The sequence below is a fragment of the Lutra lutra genome, chromosome 15 (assembly GCF_902655055.1).
Source record: "Lutra lutra chromosome 15, mLutLut1.2, whole genome shotgun sequence".
In the NCBI taxonomy this organism is placed as follows: domain Eukaryota; kingdom Metazoa; phylum Chordata; class Mammalia; order Carnivora; family Mustelidae; genus Lutra; species Lutra lutra.
Genome location: NC_062292.1, coordinates 25,520,471 through 25,540,109, shown reverse-complemented (window position 1 = coordinate 25,540,109; position 19,639 = coordinate 25,520,471). Strand labels below are relative to the sequence as shown.

General features: G+C 45.9%; 1 protein-coding gene across 2 annotated transcripts in view; it reads right to left on the bottom strand.

Moving 5' to 3' along the window:
* The window catches only part of ASTN1 (astrotactin 1), a 326,135-nt gene that overhangs the window by 94,186 nt on the left and 212,310 nt on the right, over positions 1–19,639 (bottom strand). For both annotated transcript variants that reach the window (XM_047705323.1, XM_047705324.1), the window contains 4 exons: positions 18,462–18,599; positions 17,820–17,970; positions 9,092–9,258; positions 5,991–6,185 (listed from right to left, as the gene is read on the bottom strand). In XM_047705323.1, the coding sequence (XP_047561279.1) occupies positions 5,991–6,185; positions 9,092–9,258; positions 17,820–17,970; positions 18,462–18,599 (651 nt within the window). The remainder of the gene's footprint in view (positions 1–5,990; positions 6,186–9,091; positions 9,259–17,819; positions 17,971–18,461; positions 18,600–19,639) is intronic.

Sequence of the window (19,639 nt, the reverse complement as noted above, 5' to 3'; positions counted from 1 at the left end):
GTCATCAAAAATCTCCAAACAAACAAAAGCCCAGGGCCAGATGGCTTCCCGGGGGAATTCTACCAAACATTTAAAGAAGAACTAATTCCTATTCTCCTGAAACTGTTCCAAAAAATAGCAATAGAAGGAAAACTTCCAAACTCATTTTATGAGGCCAGCATCACCTTGATCCCAAAACCAGACAAGGATCCCAACAAAAAAGAGAACTACAGACCAATATCCTTGGTGAACACAGATGCAAAAATTCTCGCCAAAATACTAGCCAATAGGATTCAACAGTACATTAAAAGGATTATTCACCACGACCAAGTGGGATTTATTCCAGGGCTGCAAGGTTGGTTCAACATCCGCAAATCAATCAATGTGATACAACACATTAATAAAAGAAAGAACAAGAACCATATGATACTCTCCATAGATGCTGAAAAAGCATTTGACAAAGTACAGCATCCCTTCCTGATCAAAACTCTTCAAAGTGTAGGGATAGACGGCACATACCTCAATATTATCAAAGCCATCTATGAAAAACCCACCGCAAATATCATTCTCAATGGAGAAAAACTGAAAGCTTTTCCGCTAAGGTCAGGAACACGGCAGGGATGTCCGTTATCACCACTGCTATTCAACATAGTACTAGAAGTCCTAGCCTCAGCAATCAGACAACAAAAGGAAATTAAAGGCATCCAAATCGGCAAAGAAGAAGTCAAACTATCACTCTTTGCAGATGATATGATACTATATGTGGAAAACCCAAAAGACTCCACTCCAAAACTGCTAGAACTTGTACAGGAATTCAGTAAAGTGTCAGGATATAAAATCAATGCACAGAAATCAGTTGCATTTCTCTACACCAACAACAAGACAGAAGAAAGAGAAATTAAGGAGTCCATCCCATTTACAATTGCACCCAAAACTATAAGATACCTAGGAATAAACCTAACCAAAGAGACTAAAAATCTATACTCAGAAAACTATAAAGTACTCATGAAAGAAATTGAGGAAGACACAAAGAAATGGAAAAATGTTCCATGCTCCTGGATTGGAAGAATAAATATTGTGAAAATGTCTATGCTACCTAAAGCAATCTACACATTTAATGCAATTCCTATCAAAGTACCATCCATTTTTTTCAAAGAAATGGAACAAATAATCCTAAAATTTATATGGAACCAGAAAAGACCTCGAATAGCCAAAGCAATATTGAAAAAGAAAGCCAAAGTTGGTGGCATCACAATTCCGGACTTCAAGCTCTATTACAAAGCTGTCATCATCAAGACAGCATGGTACTGGCACAAAAACAGACACATAGATCAATGGAACAGAATAGAGAGCCCAGAAATAGACCCTCAACTCTATGGTCAACTCATCTTCGACAAAGCAGGAAAGAATGTCCAATGGAAAAAAGACAGCCTCTTCAATAAATGGTGTTGGGAAAATTGGACAGCCACATGCAGAAAAATGAAATTGGATCATTTCCTTACACCACACACGAAAATAGACTCAAAATGGATGAAGGATCTCAATGTGAGAAAGGAATCCATCAAAATCCTTGAGGAGAACACAGGCAGCAACCTCTTCGACCTCAGCCGCAGCAACATCTTCCTAGGAACATCACCAAAGGCAAGGGAAGCAAGGGCAAAAATGAACTATTGGGATTTTATCAAGATCAAAAGCTTTTGCACAGCAAAGGAAACAGTTAACAAAACCAAAAGACAACTGACAGAATGGGAGAAGATATTTACAAATGACATATCAGATAAAGGGCTAGTGTCCAAAATTTATAAAGAACTTAGCAAACTCAACACCCAAAGAACAAATAATCCAATCAAGAAATGGGCAGAGGACATGAACAGACATTTCTGCAAAGAAGACATCCAGATGGCCAACAGACACATGAAAAAGTGCTCCACATCACTCGGCATCAGGGAAATACAAATCAAAACCACAATGAGATATCACCTCACACCAGTCAGAATGGCTAAAATTAACAAGTCAGGAAATGACAGATGCTGGTGAGGATGCGGAGAAAGGGGAACCCTCCTACACTGTTGGTGGGAATGCAAGCTGGTGCAACCACTCTGGAAAACAGCATGGAGGTTCCTCAAAATGTTGAAAATAGAACTACCCTATGACCCAGCAATTGCACTGCTGGGTATTTACCCTAAAGATACAAACGTAGTGATCCGAAGGGACACGTGCACCTGAATGTTTATAGCAGCAATGTCTACAATACCCAAACTATGGAAAGAACCTAGATGTCCATCAACAGATGAATGGATAAAGAAGATGTGGTATATATACACAATGGAATACTATGCAGCCATCAAAAGAAATGAAATCTTGCCATTTGCGATGACGTGGATGGAACTAGAGGGTATCATGCTTAGCGAAATAAGTCAATCAGAGAAAGACAACTATCATATGATCTCCCTGATATGAGGGAGAGGAGATGCAACATGGGGGGTTAAGGGGGTAGGAGAAGAATAAATGTAACAAGATGGGATTGGGAGGGAGACAAACCATAAGTGACTCTTAACCTCACAAAACAATCTGAGGGTTGATGGGGGGAGGGGGGTTGGGAGAGGGGGGTGGGGTTATGGATATTGTGGAGGGTATGTGCTATGGTGAGTGCTGTGAAGTGTGTAAACCTGGCGATTCGCAGACCTGTACCCCTGGGGATAAAAATATATGTTTATAAAAAATAAAATTAAAAAAAAATAAAATAAAAAAAATAAAAGAAAGAACAAGAACCATATGATACTCTCAGTAGATGCTGAAAAACATTTGACAAAGTATAGCATCCTTTCTTGATCAAAACTCTTCACAGGGTAGGGATAGAAGGTACATACCTCAATATCATAAAAATCATCTATGAAAAACCCACAGTGAATATCATTCTCAATGGGGAAAAACTGAGAGTTTTCCCCAAAGTCAGGAACACGGCAGGGATGTCCATTATCACCACGGCTACTCAACATAGTACTAGACGTCCTAGCCTCAGCAGTCAGACAACAAAAAGAAATTAAAAGCATCTGAATCAGCAAAGAATAAGTCAAACTCTCACTCCTTGCAGATGATATGATACTTTATGTGGAAAACCCAAAAGACTCCATTCCAAAACTGCTAGTACTCACACACACAGGAATTCAATAACGTGTCAGGATATAAAATCAATGTACAGAAATCAATTGCATTTCTATACACCAACAGCAAGACAGAAGAAAGAGAAATTAAGGAGTCAATACAATTGCACCCAAAACCATAAGATACCTAGGAATAAGCCTAACCAAAAAGGCAAAGAGTCTGTACTCAGAAAAGTATAAGGTACTCATGAGCGAAACTGAGAAAGACATGAAGAAATGGAAAAATATTCCATGCTCATGGATTGGAAGAACAAATAGTGTGAAAATATCTATGCTACCTAAAGCAATCTACACATTTAATGCAATCCCTATCAAAATACCATCCATTTTTTTCAAAGAAATGGAACAAATAATCCTAAAATTTATATGGAACCAGAAAAGACCCCAAATACCAGAGGAATGTTGAAAAAGAAAACCAAAGTTGACAGCATCACAATTCCAGACTTCAAGCTCTATTACAAAGTTGTCATCCTCAAGACAGTATGGTACTGGCACAAAAACAGACACATAGATCAATGGAACAGAATAGAGAGCCCAGAAATGGACCTTCAACTCTATGGTCAACTATTCTTCAACAAAGCAGGAAAGAATGTCCAATGGAAAAAAGACAGTCTTTTCAACAAATGGTGTTGGGAAAATTGGATAGCCACATGCAGAAGAATGAAACTGGACCATTTTCTTACACTACACCCAAAAATAGACTCAAAATGGATGAAAGACCTCAACATGAGACAGGAATCCATCAAAATCCTTGAGGACAACACAGGCAGCAACTTCTTTGACCTCAGCCGCAGCAACTTCTTTCTAGAAACTTTGCCAAAGGCAAGGGAAGCAAGGGCAAAAAATGAACCACTGGGACTTCACCAAGATCTAAAGCTTTTTTGTACAGGAAATGAAAGAGGTAACAAAACCAAAAGACAACTGACAGAATGGGAAAAGACATTTGCAAATGACCTATCAGATGAAGGGCTAGTATCCAAAACTAAAAAGAGCTTATCAAACCCAATACCCAGAGAACAAATAATCCAGTCAAGAAATGGAAGAAGACATGAACAGACATTTCTGCAAAGAAAACATCCAAATGGCCAAAAGAAACATGAAAAAGTGCTCAACATCACATGGGATCAGGGAAATACTAACCAAAACCACAATGAGATACCACCTCACACCAGTCAGAATGGCTAAAATTAACAAGTCAGGAAATGACAGACGCTGGCGAGGATGCAGAGAAACGGGAACCCTCCTACACTGTTGGTGGGAATGCAAGCTGATCCAGCCACTCTGGAAAACAGCATGAAGATTCCTCAAAAAGTTAAAAATAGAGCTCTGCCGTGACCCAGCAATCACACTACTGGGTATTCACCCTAAAGATACAAAATGTAGTGATCCAAAGGGCACATGCACCTGAATGTTCATAGCAACAATGTCCATAATAGCAAAACTATGGAAAGAACCTAGATGTCCATCAACAGATGAATGGATAAAGAAGATGTAGTAAATATATACAACGGAATACTATGCAGCCATCAAAAATGAAATCTTGCCACTTACAACAATGTGGATGGAACTAGAGAGTATTATGCTAAGTGAAATAAGTCAATCAGAGAAAGACAATTATCATATGATCTCTCTGATATGAGGGTTTGAGAGGCAAGGAGGGATGTCATGGGGGCAGGGAGGGAAAAATGAAACAAGATGGGATCAGGAGGGAGACAAACCACAAGAGTCTCTTAATCTCAGGAAACAAACTGATGGTTGCTGGGGGTGGGGGTGGTGGGAGGAATAGTGTGGCTGGGTTATGGACATTGGGGAAGGTATGTGCTATGGTGAGTGCTATGAATTGTGTAAGACTGATGAATCACAGACCTGTACCCCTGGGGCAAATAATACATTATACGTTAAAAAAAAAATAGGAACAGGTTTGAATAGTTAATATGGGTTTGCTCATAGGAGTCCAGGCCTAGGTTGCTATCAGTTGCTGGCCTGTATTATGACATCTCTTCCTCCTCCTTTTCCTCTCTGTCATCATCATTGTCTCCTGGAAAGCACGAGTTCTGAGGAAGATGTACTCTAATAGCCCAAGAGGGAATAGGAACAGGGGTCAAATGGAGAATTTCCAAGAAATACTCCGAATCTATGACTCCGAACATTTTGTTCTCAGGACCCCTTTATAGTTTTAAAAATAAATGAACCTCCAAGTAGCTATTGTTTGTATGGATTCTATTAGAAATTCAATGAGATATTTTAGAAGTATGTGTTAGTCCATCTAAAAATGTCAATAATCACCCTATTAGATCTGAACTTTTTATGAAAAATGATAAGAATGTTTTTATATTTTTTTTGCAATTTTTTAAACTATCTGACTCACTAGAAGATAGCTGGATTCTCACCTCTGCATGCAACTTATTGCAAGATATTGTTTGGGTTGATGTGAATGAAGAAAACCCAGCCTCTCTGTGGGTGGAAAAGGCCTGACCTTGAAAATCCCCCGAAAGGATCTCAGGGATGGCCAGGATCCATGGGCCGTACTTAAGGGCTGCTATTCTAGACTGACTCACACCCTGATTTTTCCACTCGGGGCAAAACAGAATCTCTCTCGTGGCTTCCATGGAAAATCTTGCAGTCCCCACCTGGGCAAGAGAGAAATTTATTGAACACTCTGCTGTTCACCCAGAGTAAGCATGGTTCCTGGATTCTGGAAAGAGAAGAAGACCATGGGAGAGAACACAACCTGTCCTTTTAGGATCCTGTTCACCTTGCTCCAAGCTGCAAAGCTGACTTTAAAGCTCTTCAGGGAAGAAGATCCATCAGTCGCCCTGAGTAACCAGTTCCAGACATGAAATTCACCTGAATGTTCCTTTCAGCACTTGTCCTGCAGCCACTTCCTTGGAATGGTTGTTGTAACCAAAGAACATCTCCCCAAAGAGGGTCTGGTTCATGGGAACCTCCCTGCTTTCTCCACAGTCTCCTCCCTCCGGGCAGGTCTCCGTGATGAGTTGGCAAGAGCGACCATCCACACCGAGCTTGTAATCCTCGATGCACCTAACACGGTAGGAAACTCAAGATAAAAAGTTGTTCCATCAATGAGCTATGCAGTCAACTCAACCCAACAGATTGGGAAGAAACACCTCTGGTAGAGTGTTGGGTATAAAGATCATAAGTATCCCAGTTTGATTTTGCCCCCTTTAGAACTCAGCTTCTTAAGCCTGTAAACTGAGTCCCTTTCCATTATGTGACCGTACAGAGCTTCTCACCTTTCCTCTGCAAGTAAGTGCTTTGAGGCCTCTGGAGGGCTTCCTCCTCTAAATGGATCCTCTCCTAGATAGGTCAGGGTAAGAGTCACTGGAGATAAGCTTCTAAGTGAGTTACACCCACATTAAAATCTGAGATATCCTAGAACCTTTCTCCAGGACCATCTATGCATTTGTTTGGAGGGTAATTAGGCAGTAAGAGGAATGACACTGTGCTTAAGAAATTAATAACCTTCTAATCCTGTCCTATGACAAGTGAACTAAGAAATTAGAAAGATTGATCATCTTCTGACTGTGTTCTCTTTGAGTATATCCAAGAACAAGATCATCCCGTCTTAACTCCCCCTCCATTCAGAATAGCCTTCCTGAACTAAACAGACACTAGGGCACGTTGTGTGAACACCTCCTTGGCGTCCCTCCCCATTATGCATGTACAGTTACTCTAATGGAAGAGCAATGCTGATGTTGGTAAACATGGCTCAGTGACCCGTAAGTCATTAATTGGACCTTATCTGTAGTTATATAGAGAAGAATATAATTTGTTAGTTCAAGAACTACTTTGAGAAACCTGTCATTTAAAAAGCATATTAATTTCATGTGGGTGTCTCCTTAAACTATACCAGATTTAGAATTTATAGATGTTTGTGACATTAAAACACATCGTTTATTACTATCCACAGTAATTGTTGTAACAAGATAAAGACCTCTCTTCTATAAGAAGGAACAAATAAATGATCATAGTGTTAAGTGGTGAGAAGCAGTGATGTTGCCCTTTACTGGGGGACCTCGGGTCAGCTGATGAAACTCACTGAGTTTCAGTTACCACATCTGTAAAAGGTGGGGGCGGAGGGGAGCTGCTTTGCAGAGTTGTTGAGAAGCTCCCGTGAGACAACGAACTTAGGGAACTCACAGCGTCCCCCGCAAACAGCAAATACTCATCAAATCCTATCGTCATTACCAGCAGAGGGACAAATGAGGTCCATGTTCCCGAAACTTCAACTGTTTGTATTCCCCCATTTACCACTTACGTATTTGTGTTAACAGGCATGACTAGAACTCTTGAATTATAAGTGCAAGTGATTTAGGCTTTACATAAAAATGGGAAGGAACTCTTTTGGCAGGCTATCTACAGTGGCTTGGAGGGTGCTAAATTCCCACTCATACTGAATTCCAACTGAAATAAGAAAGAAAGTCCAGTGAGGACCCTACCTAATTTGTGCAGACCACAGATGTCACGCGAGACCCACAAAGGACTCTGTGACACCAGCCTCAGTCTGGAAGGAGACAGTGAAGTGGCTCCTTTCCGGAGCCAAACTTACTGTTTCTGGAAAGAACTGTGAAGCTGGCTGATTCCCTCTCAGTCCCTCCTGAGCGTCCTGACCACACCCCCCTTCCACACTGCCCCACACCCATCTTCTTCTTGATGTTCCTATGTGTGATCCACTGTAAACTCCTTTGAGGGCAGATGACAGGCTCGTATCCTGCTGTGTCTCCTGTATCTTACACCTAACTAGATTCTCTGCACAGACCAGGTGCTCAGATGTACGGTAAATAAAGAATTTAGGAATTTATCTCTATTAACTGAAGTGAGTCAACCATGGTAACATCACAGAGATGTTCAAATTTAGATCAAGCTTTCATTAATGGACCGGGATCTTATAAAAAAGTGAAGGTAAAAACTGCCAACTGAAAAGAAATAAAATACCATGAAATACAGTAAAATAACATTACCCCTCCACTCAATTTTCTTGTCATGATTATTGGGTAGGCACTGGATTTTAGCGACAGAGCTAAAGTAGCAGAACTGTATTATTATAAACATGGATTTTCATTGCAAGCTTCTTAGAGTAGGAGATCCTTGAGGGCGAGAACTACACGTCATTGATCTGTGCTGCCCAGGGGCTGAAATGGTGTAGAGCACAAAGTATGTGCCTTCCCTGACAGGCAGGAAGACAGAAGTGGGGGAATGGAGGCCGGGAAGGAGTGGGAGAGAGCAGAAGGGAAGGGGAGGGAAGGACAGACAAGCAAACTATAAGAGTATAAGGATGGGCCAAACTGCTATTTACTTTGTAAATATAACATGAAACGGTCTTTAAATAGAATTCTAGTCAGAGGTATAAATTTAAATTTTGAGGGAATCACAGATTTTTTTTAAAAAAACCAGAGAGTGCCTGAATTCTAATCCTAATCTTTCCACTTACCAGCTCCCAGTCTTGAGGGAGCTATTTAACTCCCCTGTGGAGGAACTGCACTGAAGAATTAGCATGTCTGTGGGAGGGTGCCCCTGAAGGCTCAGGGGTAGAATTCAATGATGTTTCCACTCCTCCAAAGATTTCCCCCTCCCCTTCTTTGATGATTAATTAGTTTTTATACAATCCTTCTGCGAGTCTTTGGACCACGGAATCCTGTCATCACAAGACAAAATAATATAGTTCCACAGAACGGTCTGGAAAGTTCTGGTGTATGCAGGCAATGACTGTGGTCAGGTTCCTCTCCCACGGGGACGGGGCTAGCCTTTCCCTGTAGGTCCTCCCAACTCTGATTTTAAAAGTGGGGCTCTTCCAGCCCCGCAGGATCTTTCCAGAGCCTCAGGGTTGGCTTAGGGTGACTGGTTCTTTTAGATTTCGTCTTGTGGTTTTAACACTGAATGTTCAGCACCCCAGAAAGCTGGTTGGCCTCATGGGCAGCTCAACTCACCCACAGAACATGAGGATGTTGTACAAGGTGGGGTCATCCGGGAAGGGCGCCATCTGCTGGAGACACAGCTGCTCACAGCCGCCATTGAAGCCATCCGAGCAGTCCACCCCAATGTGGCGGTCATAGCAGCCAGAGCTGTCCTTCATGGGGCTCAGTCCGGACGGGCACTGGCACAATCAAAAAGCATCCACGCAGGGAGGTGAATCAAGGGACTGGGTTCTCGGGGAACCGTAACCACGGATGCCTATTTTTAGCACTCAGCCTTGAAACCATTATCATTGACAACTAATGCACGAATTTCCCACTATGCTGGGCTCCCTTGAAAAGTGACCTTTTTGACATCTCCCTTCTCTCTGGGCACAGAGCACATGCATTTGCATTAAAGCCACTGCCTCCAAACAGGCTGGAAGGGAAAGTCACAGCAACACAGAGGGAGGTGTGCTGGCTTCCCAACTGGGTGGAGGTGGTGGGCCAGAATTGAACAGCATTAACAGAGACTTCTTGGGAGTAGGGGGAGGGAGTGTTGCTGTTTGCGCTTAATATTAATAGGACTTTTCTTTTAACCTCAAACACGTTGCCAACATTGGTACTAGACAGCCAACAGGGTTCAGGAATGGACAGAGCCAGGGCTTCCAGCTGGAAGGAGGAAGACTTCCTCTATGACCTGATGTGGGGGTTTGCCTGCTCTCCTGGTAGAAGTGGCCATACTCATGACCTCCCCGCCTCGCGGACGCCCCGCGGAAGATGCAAGATAAGGGCATCTGCTACATGAGCACCTATGGGTGCTGTGCTTGGGTTTGGGTTTATCCCAGTGTCCTGGACACTCTTATTGTGAAAGGATTTGTTTCTCTGCATTGCTATGTCCTCAGTAAACTACCCAGGAGTGCCAGCAAAGAAGATGATCCAGGAAGAGATGTCAGCCAGAATCCAGGGAAGACAAAGGGGCTTGGTGAACGGGGGGAGCACTCCTACAGCCCCCATCCTGCCCTGCGTCAAACTCATCCATCCTACTCTTTCAGCCTTTGCAAAATCCCCTACCGTATGGGGTATGCTCAGCCCCAAGTGACGTAAAGCAACAGTGGCCCCGAAAACATAACTTTGTGGGAGTCCCCCTGCTGATCACAATAGGACCACACCCAAGACCTGGCAGGCTGGCTGCGTTCATGAACGGGCTGGCCCGTCACTAGCTTACATCACGATCAGCCTCTCACATGACAGCCACTGTTCACTGAGCACTTAGTAGGAGCTGTGCATCACGCAGGTGGCACCCTGTATTAGCCTCATTTAATAACTGTGGGAACCACTAACACTGCCAATTACTGCGCGAATTCACTGCACTGGAGTCACACCAAGTAAGTCAAAGAATATTCTTTGCCTTCTTGCTTCTTCTGTCTGGTCAGTGGATCCTTACATCTGTGCTACAGCTCGTCCTTCTACACAGGCTGCAAGAGGGCTAGTGACTTGCCCAGGGTCAAGCAGCTAGTATGGGGCAGAGCTGGGGGTCTGTCTAGATCTGACCTGCTTTTAATGACTATGCTCTATCCACACACTGTCAGCTCATTAACACTCCCCCCACCCAAGCCAAAACCAAACCAAAAACAACATTCAAGACTTGGTGGAACTGGGTGTCCCTCCCCACTCCACTTCCCCCTCTCCCCCTTTCCCCTCCCCTCCCCCACTCCACAGCCTGGCTGTTTCTCCCAACTGCCAAGCGTCTTGGCTCCAGTAGCCTGGAGCTGCCACAGGTGTGCCCCAGAAAAGCCACCTCCCCTCCCCCCAAGATCACAGCAGGATGTGCACTGCTTGATGACACTAATTCTGCAATTTCCCAAACAAATGGCCCCTCTGTGGGCCCGCCAGCCTCCCAGACTCCTCTGTCCCCTTCCTCTGCAGGAAGCCAGCTGGAAGGCTGGAAGGTGCGGGCATATAAAGTCGCTTCCAAGGGCTGCCCCCTGCGGTGCAAACCCAGATGTTCCAGATGATGGTAAACAAGCAAATGAGGTGGCGGAGGCTGGCCTCCCACGTTTTGTTACCGCCCCCACCCATCCACTTCCTTGGCCATCCAGCTGGGCGGCCAGATGTGCCACCAGAAGGGAGCTAGCTTCACCACTGTGCGGCTGCCCAGGCATGGAAGTGGAAGTTTGATTGGAATTAAATGGGCTGCCCTGGTTGCCACGAGTTGTTTTTCTTTCTTCCCTTCTATGAAGCTTGAGAAAAGCCATCAAAGTAGAGACGACGCCAGTCCTCCCACTTCACGTGGTTTCAACCCTGGCCTTGGCCCCAGCGGGCCCCAGCGGGGACGCCCATCTTCCTAGCCATCTGCTTTTTTCCCACAATGCTCCATCAAGCATGACTTCTGACAAAGACTTCACCAAATAAAACCCAGGCGGGCTTTGTTCCAGAATTCTAAAGCTTGGCATAGCCGCCTCTTGCCTGGCTCTGATGTGTAGATGCCCACTGCTATGCCAAATTGGACCACCTGGCATTTACACTCTCTTAAGAGATCTGGAAAGAAAAGGGTTAGTGGCCTTGCCCGAGACACTTTATTGATTGATTGATTGATTGATTGATTGGGTGGTTGTTCTTACAAGCAAAGCTAGAATAATTTTAACCACTGTCAGGAACGAAGCCATTCTATGTGCGGGACAAACTATGTGTGTTATTGTCCATGGCAAAGATACAGATGGACTTTTTTCACCTAGTTTTACAGAGGAATAAACTTAGATTAAGTAGTAACTGGTTTAAGGTCACAGAGGTGGGAAATGGCAGAATCTGATTTTAGACCTAGGTCTCTTGGACCCCAAAACTCATGTCTGTCTCTTCTCCTCTGCTGTGCTGCTTCTCAGATGTGAGAAAATGTGGATTCACTGGAATCCTTAAAGAAATAGAGTTCATTCAATATGCCAACAGGTAAAGCAATCCTGTAGACTGGTTGGTTGGTTGATTGTTTTGAGGAGCTCCGAGTACATTCTGGGCTCAATTATGAATTTGTAGGTTAGCCTAATATTCTCTATTTCTCTTTCTTTCTTTCTGTGTCTCTCTCACTCCCCCATGTCTCTGTCTCTCTGTCTCTCTCTCTCTCTCTCTCACACACACACACACTATATTAGGGACACATATATTTATAAGGCAAAAACACTCTAAATGTCCAGAGCGATGACCCTGAAGACAAGATCCTTAATCACTGAAAAAGACATAATTATCTTCACTGCACTATAACTTACTTGGTCTGCAGTTCAGAGAAAAATATTTTTGAAAGATTTCCGGGAAAAAGAAGGCTGCAACCGAAAAATAGTTTTCTTCTCAACCCTGGTTCAACTAGTACACCCATTCTCCAAGGGATCTGATCAATCAAGCTTCCCACAGTGTAGGTTTGTTTTTGTTTTCGCCTACATGTTCCTTGTACTGTTGTGTTCACATTCTGGCCCCCTCAAAACCTGAATCTAAATACAAAAGAAAACCACAGGCTCCAAACCATGCCTTCTTCTTAGAAGTATTTGCGGCCAGAGACCAGTTGTCAGGAGAGAAATCCTATCTCCAGGAGGAGCTGGCATTTTCTCTTTGCAAATGTTGGCCATTCTCATCTCCTGGCTTGTGGATAATCTCTTTACTTGTTCCTTAAAAGAGAACTGTTTGCTCAGGATTGAGCCCCAAGGTCATACATTAACCCCTCTTCGAATAGGTTACATTTCACAGTCCCAGAGCCTTTATAAACTACAGGCTTAAAAAGAACACTCCATTTATGGCAACAATCCTCCCCCATCAGGAAGGTCTATAAATGAGCTCATATTTTACTGACCCCTAAAATACACAAGGTTAATCATCTTTCATGAGGCGCTCATGGCTTCTTGACTTATTACTGGGCTAAGGCATCATTGGCTAATGAGATTAAAATGATTTCCCCCCCATTCAACTCCTTTTCTTCACTGTCTCTCCCCTCTTTTGCTACCAATGATTTTGGGTTGATTGATTACTTGGGAGTCTAGTCAAATCTCACTAAGCCTGAGACACACACCCTTCTGTTCCAGATTATGAGGCGGACGCCCAGTTGGCAGATGAATATGAGTGATGGACAATGAGCATGTTTGGGGTTCCTGGAAGAAGAGGGACACCTTCCTGCAGCTGAGCCAGACTTGCCTCACCAGGATGATTCGTTAAGACAGTCAACCACAACGCTTACACAAAACAAGCTCGTTTTCACTACATGGTGATCTCCCTGCTACAAATAATGACTTCCCTGACTTTCTGATGGGCTCTGACACACAAGCTTCCCAAGGGGAAAGTTTGATGAAATTAAATTTATGTTTCAGCTTCCTGCCCCCATTTCTCTGAACGCCTCTGAGGCATATGCTTCTGCTTACTTCCTACAGAGAGAAAGAGATACTGTCTTCTCTAACAGTCTCTGCACATATGTGCTCCAGTAGAGGTGAAATGACACATTTCATGGGAAACCATTGTGGACAGCATGTGGACAGAAGGGCAGCAGGGTCACTGGGTAATTCAAAGCTCATTAGAGCGTAATGCTCTGGCAGGAAAGGTCACGTGTTCATTACATGAGAAAGCGGGACAGCCGACCTCTTGCCTTCCAAGGCCATGGTCTGCTCACCTAAGCACACACAGAGAGTGCACAAAGCAGAGGCAACTTTTGGCCACTTTCAGGATGAGTGTGAAGACAAGGAAGGAGCAATAGAGCATGGGCTTTCCATTATTTGATAGCATTGGAAATAACTTTTGAACTTTCTAAGTTTTAACTTAAACCTCAATAGGTATAGGCTTGATGAGAATCAGGGTGCCCTGGTTCAAGCTGGGAGTGGGGACTAGCGTCCTGCCTACCAAGTCTGTTCCAACCCCACTGCCATCTCCCACTTGTGGTCCCCAAGGATGTCAATAATATGACCTCCGGAGCCCATGAACATGTCACCTTCCATGACAGAAGGGGCTTGGCAAATCAGGTTGAGATGGGGAGATTATCCTGGATTATCCAGGGGGACCCAACATCATCACAAAAGTCCTTAAAAGTGGATGAGGGGAGTAGAAGATCAGAGAGCATGAACCACAGAAGAATGGCCAGAAAAATGCAATGGGGCTGGCTTTAAAGATGCGAGAAGGGGACCATGAGCCAAAACCTGAGGGCAGACTCTAGAAGCTAGAAAAGACAAGGCAATGGATTCTCCCCTGGAGCCTCCAGAAAGAAATAATGCCCCCCACCCCCACCTCCACCCCATATGTGATTTTAGCCCAGCAAGACCCGTGTTGGAGTCTCACCTACAGAGCTGTAAGGTAATACATGAGCATTGTTTGAAGCCACGAAAAACCCATGGTCATTTGTTACAGCAGCAACAGGACACTAATGCGGTGACGCTGCAGGACCGTAGGGAACTTCACAGAACGCAGAACTCCTGCTTTTGCGATCTCCAGGGAGGGCCTCCTACTCCCATCCTGGCATAGTAAGGACAATGGGTAGAAGCAAGACCCAAGTTAGCAGCAGTGGGCGGCTGACCTCTGCTCTGGAAACCCTCCCAAATTTTCGACAATCCCTGCTCTGAGAGAGTGGTCTGCTTTAGGACAGAGCGACTGTGGCTTCTACAGATCTGTGCCTTTCACGGGCATTTGTTTCCTGTCCTCAGAGACAACATAAACAATAGGGCAATTAACTGGGTAGCAATTAACCCTGTGGGAGTCCATGCATAACCGAGAAACGTGTCCTGCCTTCCTAGAAAGAATGAAGATTGAGCGGCCAGGGCTCACCAGCCCCACCTGTCTGGCTGGCGTCCAATCCAGAAAACACGCGGGTGCTTCCTCTTGTCCTACATCTCTGCTGCTTTCCCAGGTTCCTTAAAGGCCAGGGGGTTCTGAGTCCTCATTTCTTTCTCCTTTCATGAAAATACACCTTTCCTGAGAAGGCTTTCAGTTCAGCACCCAGAGAACTAACTGAAGATCAATCAGGGTTTCCACCGTAGCCCAATTCTCCCAGACACCAGTTTGGTGCCAGGTCCTTGGCTGTCCCTGGTCCACCTCCAGAGGACCCAGGACCGCTGTGCTAATGCGGCAGGGTTCTGGGATTGTCCTGTCCAGCTCAGCTCAGCATGAGGTCCCCGATCTGCTTCTCAAGATGACCCCAAGGGTCGGGATGTGGCACATCAGCTCTCCACTATCCGTCCTCCTGTCTCAGGAATCACAGGCTTTATGGTCAAGGAGAAACATCAGCTGAATGGTCCCCTCCTTCCTCCAGCCGTCACTGTGGACCAGTGACCTCACAGTGTTATTATGCTAACCCCAAGCACCGGTCTAGCTGGGTGACGTTCTGCAGCGGCTCTGATTCTAAAACGCAGCGACCTTATTGCAAATGCATATTCATCGGAACTATTCCTGCTCGCTCTGTCTCACAGATTACAGTGCTAAAAGTACAAAAATATGCCAGCAAGGCGACATGCCAAGTAAAAGGGGCTAGGATCACCGACAGAAGGCACTTGACAGGCAACCCTCCCGGGCTCGGGAATGGGGCAGGGAGGTGGGAGGAGACAGAGAGCGTATGAAAGCGTGAGCATGTTCAAATTCATCCAGGACCGGCCAGGGTGCGGGGGCGGGATCCACGCATGTGCACACGCAGTGTTTCAGTACTCAGAATGACCCGAGAGAGTAGCGAGGAATGAAAGGTTGAAATCTGAATGAAGAAATGCAGGATGAACAGGAGGGGTAAAATGTGTCTCAGCTGGAGGCTCCATTAGCCAGTGAAATTGTCTCCTGAGGGACGAGGTCGGGAAGCTACTTGTTTAAGACATCTGAAAGTGGACGGGCCAAAGGGAGGGGAGCGCTGTGGGACGTCACCTTACCTCCTGGCTGCTTCTGGAAGACAGAACCTACAGAATGTTTTTCTTTGTCCTTTTCTGATGGTCCTCTGTTCTGCTTTCCCTTCCTTTGATGGACCAGCCAGGTCTCCGCCTACCTGCCCCTCCGCACTCTGCCTATTCTTTTCTTCACTTTCCTTCCTTCCTCAGATAAATCAAGCTCCTGTTGGCAGCTGCCGGATCTGTGAATGTCTGGGAAGGCTGAGAGAGTCCCCCCCGCCCGCCCACCCCAGACCCCAGGCACTCATCCATCTTTGATGGAGCACAGCTCCAGGGACAGAGCAGGTGCTCAGAGACCCGGAAGGGGGTGTGTGAAAGATGGACTGGCCCAGCCTCCTCACAGCTTGCCCTGCTCGGGGTCCCCGTACCAGAGCACAGCTGTCACACCGGGAAACGGGAGGAGGCTCATGGCCCTTCCCCAGAAACACTGCAGAACCACGCGTCTCAATGAACCACCTCCTTGATGCCCACTTGATGTCTGGGTTTGCTGTCTTCCTTCTTTGTCCTCGCCTCTCTGTGAGGATTGCATCATCCTGCCCTTAAAAGAAGGGAGGGCTGGTGACAAGCCATGGTGTTGAGGGACACAAAACTTGCCAACAGAAAGGCACGGGCAGCTGATGACGTCATCCACTCCTGCCTCCCTTAACCTGTGGGGTTTGGTTACTCCTCATCTATGGTGCAGAAGTGACCTTAGCATACTCTCAACCAATTGGCCTTCCTAGGTCCTAGCATCACATATCTTACACGTAGCCAAAGTTCCCATAGCTGGTAACAAAGTAGAAAACCACCTTCAGCAAGTCAGAGTTCGTGGCCAGGGTCTCAAAGGAGACATATTTTTATTTTTCTCTTCCATTCCTGGAGTAACTTCCTTCTTCCATCATTCTGGCCTTAGGTAGGTTTCTCCCCAAATCTACTACAGTGACTCGAACCATAGGTAGAATTCCCTGTTGCAGGCAATACAGTCGAATTCCTATCAGAGTCTGTGTCATACTATTCAGCAGTTAATTACTTCTTGAATTGTCTGGGGGCCTCCCTCACCAATGAGGCTGTAACACTGGAAACAAAGAATCCTGCTATATAATTCATGAAATTTCCCTAGGATAGTGACAGGACACCAGTTAGGTGCTCCATAAATATTTCTTGATTAACTGACTGGTGATTAGCTTCTCATCTCTGTTAAGAAAAAATTCATATTTGTTTATTTATTTATTACGATTTTATTTATTTACTGGGGGTGGGGGAGCATGCCCAAAAGTAGGGGGAGGGGCGAGGAGGGAAAAGCAGACTTCCCGCTGAGCAGGGAGCCAGACGGGGGGGCTTGATCCCAGGACCTTGAGATCATGACCTGAGCCGAAGGCAGACACTTAACCAACTGAGCCACCTGGGGCCCCTTATTTTCTATCTATCTATTTATTTATTTTAGGGAGGGAGGTGGGGAGAGGGACAGAGGAGGAGAGAGAGAGAGAGAATCTTAAGCAGACTCCACGCCCAATGCAGAGGGCTGATCACAACCCTGAGATCATGACCTGAGTCGATAACGAAAGTCAGCCACTCAACCGACTGAGCCACCCACGTGCCCTGAAAAAATTCGTAATTTAGATTAGACAGTGGTGAGAACCGGAGAGGGATCATTTTTTACTTTCTCTCTCTCTTTTTAGAGATTTTATTTTTAAATAACCTCTAAACCCAATATGGGGCTCGAACTCACGACCCCTAGATCAAAGGGGCATGCTCTACCGACTGAGCCAGCGAGGCTCCTTCTCTTTTATTCACAGTGTATTTCCATCTGTGTATCGGTATTATGTCTCACCGTGTGCTCCCCGCCCCCCGTCTCCCCACCCCCACCCCCACCCCCACCCCCACCGATGGGGCGGACGTACCACGCAGCCCGTGGAGTCCAGCTTCCGGTCTGAGATGCAGCGGAAGTTCTTACTGCAGCCCCCGTTATCCTTGCTGCAGTCGCGCACTGGCCCAAAGGAATCCAGCAGAACCTCCAGGCTGTCAAAGGAGGACGAGGTCATCAGCTCCTCTCTGTGGGGAGACACGGAGGGGAGGGGAAGGAGTCAAGGGGACATTCCAAGTTCCTGTCTAGTCCACCGCATCACGTCTCGCTCTCGCTCCCAAGAAGTAAAGATCAGCCACACTCTGAGCCTTGAACTAACAAATTATGGACATTCTCCATATCTGGGAAATGAGCCAAGGCTGTAATGCCTGGTCAAAGAAGGAGGTCTAAACTTGGGCAAGGAAATTAACATTTTATTGCCTGTCAGTCCTTAGGGGATGTGGGAAGTGCTTACAAACCCTAATTTTATGTCCTCTCCCAAAGCAGGAGCCTTGGGGTGTGCAATATTGACCCAGATAGAGTAGATCCTGGCACGGGCGAACTAGGAATCTGAAGGCAGCCTGCCAACCTCCCCTTTGAGCTCGTTGTGATTCCTTCCAGAGCTCCTTGGGCCTTCAAGTGGTTCCTCACTCAGACCCCCACGCCACATGCGGCCTCGGCACCCCGGACCCAGACGCACCTGACCTCCACAGCGTCCTCCATCACGGTCATGTCCGTCTTACACTTCGCGGAAGGGTTAATGGCTAGTTCAGCGGGCGGGATCACAAAGCTCTTGCTCAAGGGCAGCCACATGCCCTCCCCGAGGGTGTAGGTGAATCTGCAGCGACACCCAACACCAGGGGGTTACGGCTGGGGGACCGGCACCCTGTTGGAGGACCTGGCTTTCTGCTGTCAGGGGCTCCCTGCTGAGCCCTCGCCAACTCTGCAGAAAAGGGAGCTGACCACCATTCCATGGACAGGACGACTGATTCCGAGGGAGGCCCAGAGGCCTACTCTTGTGTACCTGCCCAGGCCCGCTGGGGGAGTTGTTGATGGCACGGGCTCACCAGTGGAGGTGTTTTTAACAAACCCTAAGAAATCCAATTCCAGTTTCCTTCAGATGGGAAGCTGGGCTTCCTCAATCCTAAATCAGATATAATTGGAAGCATTTGAATTGAAGAGACAGGCGGGCCTCCCACCATCCCCATCCCTCGAATGGCACACTCACCATGGTAGTGATGGCTTCTCTCTGCGCCTGGAGAAACCCCACCAAGGGAAAGGGGGTGGGGAGCTCCCATCTTCTGGTTATTGTATGATGTATACATAAACAACCGAAGCCAGGAGCCCCAGGGAGAGAAGAGGATGAACAGAACAAGCCTGGATGTATTTTCTGCACTCCTACCCACACCCTCAGCTAATGGCAAGTAAACCTCCAGAGACACGGGAGGTTGTGGGGTTTTTTTTTCTTAATTCTTATAATAGGGGCTAAAAGGAATAAAAGAATCAATCAGCATTTCAAGGAAGAGCTTAAAGAAACCATGAAAGATTATTTGTTTATTTATTCATTCATTCTATTTCAAAGGCATTCACATACTCTGTGTTCACAGTCAAAAATAGTCTATGGGATAAAAGCCAGTGTGGGTGGGATATCACAAGGCTGAGGCAGTCTGCGGCCCCTTCCAACTTTAATGCGGAGGGAGGAACAATTGAAGAATGCGTACAATTAAAAAGAACCCAGCCCTGGCTTCATCAGCATGCCGGTCACCGAGTACCACTTCAGAATCCTGCTCTTATCTCCCCCTTAACCCACCCACTCCCTTCTCCACTCCCTGGGGTTGCCGGAGAGGCTAGGAAACCAGACAGAGGGCATGAGATCTT